We start from the raw sequence: 9,018 nt of genomic DNA, 5'->3' as shown, positions 1-9,018 counted from the left end.
CTGTCCCGCCACAGCATGTGATGCCAGGAAACATAAAAAAAGCCCCGCCGGCAAATGTGTGATTCAATGCGCACACTGACATTTAGCACTTTGTTTCAATTTGTTCGGCATCCACCTCTTTTATCCAAGATGAGAATTAGTGTACCCATAATCCTCCTTGTTGCAGTGGCAGGTTTCCACAGTGGTAAGATTAAAATATAACATCACACATTTGTATTGATGTCTGTGTAATTTATCTGTTATCGCTCTCTCTCTCTCTCTCTCTCTCTCTCTCATGCCAGTTTTGAACAAAAATGTCTCTTATTTGTTTAATTCGAATAAAACTATATCATTATTTTATATTGTTATATTTTTATTAATATTATTATATGATGTTTATGTTATTTTTGTTGAACAGGAAAATATATATATAATATCTACACACATTTCTGTCACTTGTTATTTTTAAATTACTATAAAACTACATTATTACATTTTTATTAATATTATTATATGATGTTTATATTATTAACCCTCTATAAAATGAAAAATTATTCATACATATTACTTTTTTACATTTTTTACTTTTTATTGTTTTTGGTTTTTTTTGACTGTTTGTTTTTTATTAACTATTAATATTTATTAAATTTTCTTTTCTTTTCTTATTTTATTTTCAGGGAAATTTAAAACAGCGCACATAGCATAATACATCACACCCGTAACATGCTTTTGCATCTTTTAATTGAATTGAATTTTATTTTATTTTAGTAAATTTATTTATTTACATTTATTTAAATATATAAATTATTTTCTACAAATGTTTAAATATATATATTGCATTTTTATTGTTAGTTTTGACTGTTTCTTTTTTATTAACTATTATTATTTATTCAATTTTATTTTATTTTCAGGGAAATTTAAAACAAAGTACATATAGCATAATGCATTACACCCGTAACATGTTTTTGCAACTTTTAATTTAATATCATTTTATTTTAGTTCTGTTTTGACAGCTTATTAGCTGTTGAAGTTTAATAGCTCTTAAGCAGTGCATGTTTCCATTTGTTTTGTTTTGGAATGATAGTTAACATACATTTTTAATGAATAAGTCATTAATAACCATTTAATTCATCCTCGATTAGTAATAGATGGCCAAATAGCCAGCATTTTATACATTATCTGCTTGTGGAGTAATATAAAATCTGTATATGACAGAAATTAAATTATACTTGTACATTTTTGTGTTTGTAGTGATTTCAGCATCTCTGCAAAGTGATGAAAGGACTGAATTGCCAGAAGAGAGAGGTAACACTGTTTCCAGCTTGATTAGCATATTATTACAGTCAAAGATTTAGGAAAAAAGACAACATCTGTTCTCTGTTTTGTCTGACCGCAGCGTTTGAAGAGAACAGCATGACTCCACAAACAGGTGGGTCATTATTTCTCATGCCAGCCTGCTTTGCTCTGCGTAACTTCTGCTGGTTTTGGAGGTCACTGACATGACTCACTGATATGACTTATTACGGACAGATGCTTATATTGTAACTGTACGCTCAGATTCTCACAAGCTAACGTCATTTCATATCTGTTTCCTCAGATGGGTCGGAGTATGAGGCTGCTCATGTGAAAGGTAAATGTGAAGCAAATCAAAATGTGCGTTTAGGGCCATTTACTCACACTCAATATGCTCTGACTCGCTGACAGGATAAATAGGAACGACATATATGAGTGAGAAAAGTCTTGTTTTGTTATCATCTGAATCATCTGAACCCTAACAGATGGAGAGACAAAGGCAATGACAGACACTACAGGTAAAGAGAATGACTTTCAAAACGTTATTTTCATATACATTCAGTACAGAACATAATCGATCATACAAATATATATGTAACATGTATAGATAGATAGATAGATAGATAGATAGAAATAGTCAGATGATAGATAGATAGATAGATAGATAGATAGATAGATAGAAATAGTCAGATGATAGATAGATAGATAGATAGATAGATAGAAATAGTCAGATGATAGATAGATAGATAGATAGATAGATAGATAGATAGATAGAAATAGTCAGATGATAGATAGATAGATAGATAGAAATAGTCAGATGATAGATAGATAGATAGATAGAAATAGTCAGATGATAGATAGATAGATAGATAGATAGATAGATAGTATGTTATTAAACATTAAATACTGAATTGCATTTGATGAATATAAATATATATATTACAGAGGAGGAAGATGATGACGACTCAGAAGGTAAGAAGTCTCATTTATCTCCCTTTTGTTGCTCAAGATCATTGTTGAAAAACATTGATTCATATTTGTGGTCATGAACTGATTTTTACAGAGCAAAAATTGCTTGAGAAGGAAGATAGTGATGGTAAGATGACACATATCTGTTACCTGTCATAAAGTTAGAGTATAGCATAGAGCAAATGATATGCATTTAGCATTATAATTGGTAAATTATACCAATTATAATTTTTTTTGTGTGTGGAAACAGTGTTGTTGTACTGAGCCACATGTAACGAATTCTCTACGTCTCTTACGCAATGTTTGCTTTGACGTAGGAGCGAACACCGGAAGTGACGCGCCCATAGGTAGGTGTATCTCGGTGTGATTCCATTCATCACCACGCGAGGGCAACAGTCCGTCACTCACAATGCAGCCTGGCCTTTGAAAACAGGTCATGTGAACTGACTGTGATTTTGTTTATTCAGATTCAGACTCTCAGGACGACAGTAAGTAAATTCATTTAAATTACAGTATAGTGCAAACAAAGACACCAGGACAATGTTTCCTTTGTGTTATTTGATTTCTATGATTATCTCAGACAATATTAATATAGTATAAGGTGATTAGTCTTTATACGGTGGTTATACTGTATGTTTATTGCTGTAGTATTTCCCTGACTTATGTAAAGTTATGTAACACGTGTCTCTTATTGCACAGCCTCTCAACAGATCACAGGTAAACGCTTCACATTACATTATTTGTAGCCATAATTAAAGAGGAAAACAGTTAGTAGTCTAAGATGCGTCCTTTCATTAAAATTCAATGATTTTTGGTCACGTGTGTGGTGTTTCTCTTGAAATTGAATGGCTGACTTTTTGACTCCTGCAATTATAATAGCATTTTGATGATTGACCACATATTTTATATAGTCTCCTTGTTTCCAGTCCTTAACTTTTGTGTTTTGTTCTTCTCTAGAACACAGTGAGCAGGTTGAAGAGAATGTGAAAAGTTCTGGTAAATTGTTAATCCAGCAAATTAAATTAAGAAATGTAAAAAAAAATAAAATAAAAACAGTGTTGGGGACTGAATCTTACAAGATGCCAATTGTATTAAAATAAATTCAAATTATATATATAATTGTCATTTAAAAAAAACTTTAAAAATAAATTGAAATTACAATTTTTAATTTATATTGATGTGACCTTTCTTTCTAGAGGATTTCGGTGATGAAGAATATGATGTATATTACAATTCTTAAGACCGTGTGAAGCAGCTGTGTGGAATCCATCTAACATCTTTATTAAAACCGAAATGCATTGTTTTATAAAGCATATTGCAAAAATTCTAACCAACTGTATGTACCACCTGGACAAAAACATGCATGGTGACCTTTCACACAATTTGTGATGGCTGTTTTTTCCCCCCCAAATAAAGACTGTAAACACTGGCGGGGGTCCCGCGTTCATATTAATGCCAGGCTGCAGGTGGGTGTAATAACAGATGATTACATGGCTTCTTAGAGGCAACAGTCTGAGTAGCAGATGTAGGTAGTGTTAGAACATATCTAGGACGGTTATCCAGGCCAGCGCCGTCTACAGTCCTTGGGTGCTCATTTGAGCTTTATTTATATCATCTGCATTGTCCCATCTTATTTTTGGACCAAAGATGCATCATTGCCTGTCCCCAAGTCCCACAACCTGATGAGGACAAGCTGTTTTACTGCATATAGAAAAGGACTCTTAAACTTGCTTTTTGAATGCTTTTTGTCATTTTTGAGGGAAATGTTGATAGTTTTGTTGCTAAATGCATGTCTCGTCTGATACGATCATTATTTTAATGGCCAAAATATAAATGTGTAGTGTTTTGCCTGATTTTAAACCAGAAATACTTGAAATTAGGCATATAACATAAATATATATATATATAAACAATATATGATACTGTAGAAATATATATTTTGATTTAACTAATATATATGAAACATTTTAGAATTATAAAATTATTATATAATTTCTTAAGAAAGAACAAGAAATATTTCTTCTTTTGAAAATCAATAGACAAAGACAGGTGATACTGGAAAAGACATTTATTCTTTCATCCCCAAAGCCCAGTGGACAACAAAACGCTCCACCTTTTTATCTTTGGTTTAAAAAAAAAAAAAAAAAAAAACCCCGGAAAGAGAAACATCCTTAAGGCAACTACAGCAACTATGTAAGGTCTAAATGTGTTAAGTTAAAACCAAATCACAGCAGTGCAGATGGAGCTACTGCTGCCTTCAGTCCAAACCATCATTTAACACCACTGTCCCACACCTATCTAATAAATAGGGTAAGTCATTTGTGTTGCTGTAGGGGTTACAATAGCAACCCTTTGTAAAATATATACATATACTGTGTTTGTATTGGTATACATTCCTCAGAAGAACTACTGAAGCAGGTCTGAGAAGGCTGGAGCAGATGAGTTACACCATCCGTCAAGTTTTACAGGAACGCCAATGGTCTCAAATCCAACGCAAGGAAACTTCAGTCCATTGAGTTTAATTCACTGTTTCTGATGTCAAGCATCACAGCAAAGCATTACTGTAATACTCAAGGGAAGAGGTTCATCAGGGTTATATTTCTTGACTAAAAACAAATGATTGCCGAATTCATTTTGGCAGGGGAATATTTTTAATAATTAACTTGTGATCTTTCCTCCCCTGGAGTAACCCTGACCAGTATTACACTGGTAAAACAAGAGTTTGGGTATCCTAGTAACACTTCATCTGTATGCAACAACAGCGACCCTTGGTGACCGAGCACAATGGGCCCTAATCCACCGTATGGAGTTCAATTGTCTACAGCAAACATTTGGGGATGCGCTGCATTTACGGGAGTCGCCAAGAGCATGCTAACTACAGCAGAGCGCTTCTGTGCTTTAAGAAAAAGCGTGAATCTTTGCATTAGTTGCTGAGATGTTTAACTGCATCTCCAAGTACAGGTTGGTCCGTTATAGTTGTTATTCAACGCTGGGCAAAGCAGAGCTAATATTAACAGCTCAATTACAGTGGTGCAAAACACCAAAAAAAATCTGATATTCTGCAAACCATTGAAGAAAAGACGACTAAAAGAATGATAACAGAACAACTGTTTAGTTTACCAAGAGGCCTGTTTTGTAGTGTAACCTACAAAAAAAACTAAAAGACACCAGGTAAAGGACACTGAAATTGTATTAAGGAACATGATGTGCGCAACCAACTAACTTTGCTAATCAACCCTCACAAGACTCTCCTAAATATGTGGGTGTCATAAGGCTCTATTTGAGTTTAGTTAGGCCTGCTTGAGAAAAAGTGGAAAATTAACATACTGAATGCATAAGAGAAGGAAAATGCAACTCAATTCCTCTTCCCCGAATTATTCGCACCAAAACACCGCTTCTCTAAGGAACTCAAATTATGAAAGTAATGAAAAATGCATGTCAAATGAAGGCTAATACTGCATTGTAATTGTTCATTTACCTTAAAAAAAAAAACTATAGTTCTGTACATAATTACATAAAAAACAAAAACAAGGTGATCTGACATATGTACAAGAGGGAATTTAAATGGCAACCATTTTAGTTTTGAAGACATTTTCTTCTCTGGCCTATGGCATGTGACCTGGTGCAATGCACACAAATCATCAATACAGGCTAAAAATAATGCAGTCAAGAATCACAGGCTCTATCGAAAGGGGCCTTTTTCATCCCCACTCATCACGAGGATGACGAAGGAGGGGAAAGGTAAAGAGAGACAGAGAAGGTTGAGATATGCCCTCCACCTCTCTCTGGGGATCCTGGTTGCAGGTTGCGGCTCCTCGTGAGCAGAGAGGGAGGCAGAGCAGATTTTCAAGGCCTCACAGAATGACGTAGGTGAACAGGGCCATGATGGCCGCGCTGATAAGGCCAGAAATGGGCACAGTGACAAACCAGGCCATGAAGATGTTTCTGAACAGTCGCCAGTCCACAGCCTTCCTGGAGCGCAGCCAACCGACAGCCACCACAGACCCGACCTGAAAGCAAAAAAAAGATACACCCTCAACAACAAGCTTCATTCAAATAGCCTCCATCTAGGACTTGATTTGCATTGGTTTGTTTTGCATACAGGCCCATCTTACCTTGCAGTGAGTGGTGGAAACTGGAAGACCAATGTTGGAAGCAACTACAACAGTGACGGCTGAGGCGAGCTCGATGCTGAAACCACTGAAATTAAACAAAGCATTGTTTAGGGAAGTCTGCCAGTTGGGAGGTTGTGTTCTGCACAGCAGGTGCTGTCTGATGTGACAACATGGCTGTGTTTATACCTAGACGGGGTGATGGGGGTCAGGTCCCTGCCCATGGTTTGGATGACTCTACGGCCCCAGACCCACAAACCGACACAGATGCCCAATCCTCCATACAGCAGCAACCAGATTGGAGTTGGTGCATGTGATATAACGGACCCACTCTCATAGACCAGCCACAGGGCAACCAGGGGACCAATTGCGTTACTGAAAGCAAAAGAGAACTAGTTAAATTGCTTGAAGTGCTTAAGATTATAGTGCATTCTTAAATCTAATTTGAGCACCGTGCAGTTCATTGCATTTGCATTACCTGACATCATTTCCTCCATGAGCAAAGGAACCAAAACAGGCGGTGAGAATTTGCAGGAACTGGAAAAGCATCGACACTTCAGGTCTGTCAGCATCGGCTCTATCCTCGTCCAAAGAACTACGGCTGCTCCCAGCATCATCATTGGCAATCTCCAAAGCAACCTCACCATCACCGAGACCTTCAGGTGCACCATTCTCCGCCACTGCGTTGCAGTAACTCGTGTAGCTGTCCATGCGGATGCGCTTCCTCTCATGGGCACTGGCGTTTTCCTTGTCTCCATCTTCTGAAGCACGGAAGTCAGCTTCTTTGGGCTTGAAGTCTCCGTGCATACCGATGATGGCCATGGTGTAGGAGGTGTAGCTGTTGTTGCGGCGGATGGGCCGGTCGCCACCCTCCCCCATGCAGTCTCCCACTTTTGCCAGATGGAGTTTGTGCAGCAGGTCCTTGTAGAGGCCGGAGTCCTTGTGAACTGTGTGGTACTGAGAGTAACCATTGCTAGGAATGTGAGTGGGGCCGGTGGTGAAATGAACATGGGCAGTCTTCGGAGCTGCTAGAAACAGAATCAAGTTACATGATCGATCTTCGACAAAAACAGTAAACGTACATCATGATTGACATGGCATGTGAGGCCCTACAGACTCACCACTGCCCGTCTCTGACTCTTTGCAGTCCTTCTGATCTGCGTCATCTGAATCTCCGATGTCAAAGGTGACCCTGCGCTCCTCAGAAAAAGGAGGGGCCGAGGGGGTGATAGAGGGCATGGCACTGGACTCCTCAGAGACAGGTTTCAGGATGGGACTGTGAGCTTCATGCAGCTCCCTCTTCTCCATCAGAGGACTCTCAGTGGGACTGGAAGACTTTACTTCACCTGTATATCAAATAAGATAGATGGTCAGCTCCAAACTTGCTAGCAAATTAAAAAAAGGTAACAGACGAGTACCTTAAATTTGCACAGATAACGCAGAAATAAACATCCATTTAATTAATTTATATTATAATACAGGGGCTTTCAATCTTTTAGTTGCCACAGACCCCCAAATATGATCATCCTCATATACTGAATGAACACACAAAATATTTATAAAAGACTGTTTTCATTATATTTTTCTATTCACTATTTTTGTATTAATTAATTAACTTCTTATTTATATACTTTTATCCATTTGAATTCAATTTTATTGTTTTGTTTTTCTAAACCCTTCCACTGACACATCGCTCCCCCCAGCAATCCCTTTGAACCCATTTTTATATTTATTATAATAAACATGTATACCATTAAACTTGTACCCATCAATATTTAAAAAATATGAAATTTGCTAAAAACAGCTAAAAAAATGAAGCTTAGATGTTTCCCTATCATTTAAATTAACGTATGGGTCAATTGTTTAATTGACTGCATAAATTTACTATTTTTCAAATAATTGTATTAACATTAAATTGAGAACCCTACTTAGCTGAGTAAGGGTGAATCTGATCAATCATTTGTGATAAGTACAAAGGCGGGTAAGCACTTCACTCACTGGTAGTTCATATGGCCAATGGCCATCACATGAATGCTCGATTCTATAAACTTTTAGAGGCAAATTCTGTTTGCTTAAATTGTCACTATAACCTTACATTTCAAGGACAGCCTGACATAACTTAGACCATCGTCCACTGATCTGCTCATAGGTGTCAAAGCACATGCATTCTGTTTTAAAGGGGTGGTTGACTGTTTTTTTTCCTAGGCTTGATTGTGTTTATGGGGTGCAGTCTAACATGTTAAAGTGTTAGTTCACCCAAAAATGAAAATTAGCCCATAAATTACTCACCCTCAAGTCATCCAAGGTGTATATGACTTTCTTCTTTCAGACGAATCCAGTCGGAGTTATATTAAAAATTGTCTTTGACCTTTCAAGCTGTTTAATGCCACTCAGCGGGTGTTGCATGCATCAGTCCAAAAGAAGTGAAATAAAAAGCACCCATCCTTAATAAAAAGTGTCTCACACAGCTCCGGGGGGTGAACAAAGGCCTTCTGTAGCGAATCGAAAAATTGTCTTTGATCTTTCAAGCTGTTTAATGCCACTCAGCGGGTGTTGCATGCATCAGTCCAAAAGAAGTTAAATAAAAAGCGCCCATCCATTAAAAAACAACAACAAACAAGAGGCCACAAAAGGCCTCCTGTACCAAAACAAGGCGCTTTTGTAA

At 37.0% G+C, this 9,018-nt stretch overlaps 2 protein-coding genes across 5 annotated transcripts in view; one reads left to right on the top strand and one right to left on the bottom strand.

Moving 5' to 3' along the window:
- Positions 1 to 66: 66 nt before the first annotated feature.
- On the top strand, positions 67 to 3,670 carry LOC107744180 (histone-lysine N-methyltransferase SETD1B-like). Its single transcript, XM_016557688.1, has 10 exons — positions 67 to 184; positions 1,231 to 1,284; positions 1,376 to 1,408; positions 1,577 to 1,609; positions 1,758 to 1,790; positions 2,218 to 2,244; positions 2,336 to 2,368; positions 2,559 to 2,588; positions 2,709 to 3,237; positions 3,438 to 3,670. The coding sequence occupies exons 1-9, from the start codon at positions 67 to 69 to the stop codon at positions 2,735 to 2,737; spliced, it is 390 nt and encodes a 129-aa protein (XP_016413174.1). The 3' UTR covers positions 2,738 to 3,237; positions 3,438 to 3,670.
- Positions 3,671 to 4,294: 624 nt separating this feature from the next.
- Positions 4,295 to 9,018, bottom strand: part of LOC107744132 (sodium-dependent phosphate transporter 1-B-like) — a 34,520-nt gene continuing 29,796 nt past the window's right edge. For 3 of the 4 annotated variants that reach the window (XM_016557638.1, XM_016557639.1, XM_016557637.1), the window contains 5 exons: positions 7,475 to 7,699; positions 6,832 to 7,381; positions 6,543 to 6,728; positions 6,357 to 6,441; positions 4,295 to 6,251 (listed from right to left, as the gene is read on the bottom strand). In XM_016557638.1, the coding sequence (XP_016413124.1) occupies positions 6,096 to 6,251; positions 6,357 to 6,441; positions 6,543 to 6,728; positions 6,832 to 7,381; positions 7,475 to 7,699 (1,202 nt within the window). In that variant the 3' untranslated portion in view covers positions 4,295 to 6,095. The remainder of the gene's footprint in view (positions 6,252 to 6,356; positions 6,442 to 6,542; positions 6,729 to 6,831; positions 7,382 to 7,474; positions 7,700 to 9,018) is intronic. The other variant, XM_016557640.1, reaches the window with a different exon arrangement.

The sequence above is a fragment of the Sinocyclocheilus rhinocerous genome, unplaced genomic scaffold (genome assembly GCF_001515625.1).
Source record: "Sinocyclocheilus rhinocerous isolate Xijiao unplaced genomic scaffold, SAMN03320098_v1.1 scaffold287, whole genome shotgun sequence".
Classification (NCBI taxonomy): Eukaryota; Metazoa; Chordata; class Actinopteri; order Cypriniformes; family Cyprinidae; genus Sinocyclocheilus; species Sinocyclocheilus rhinocerous.
This window is presented reverse-complemented; position numbering and strand designations above follow the sequence as displayed.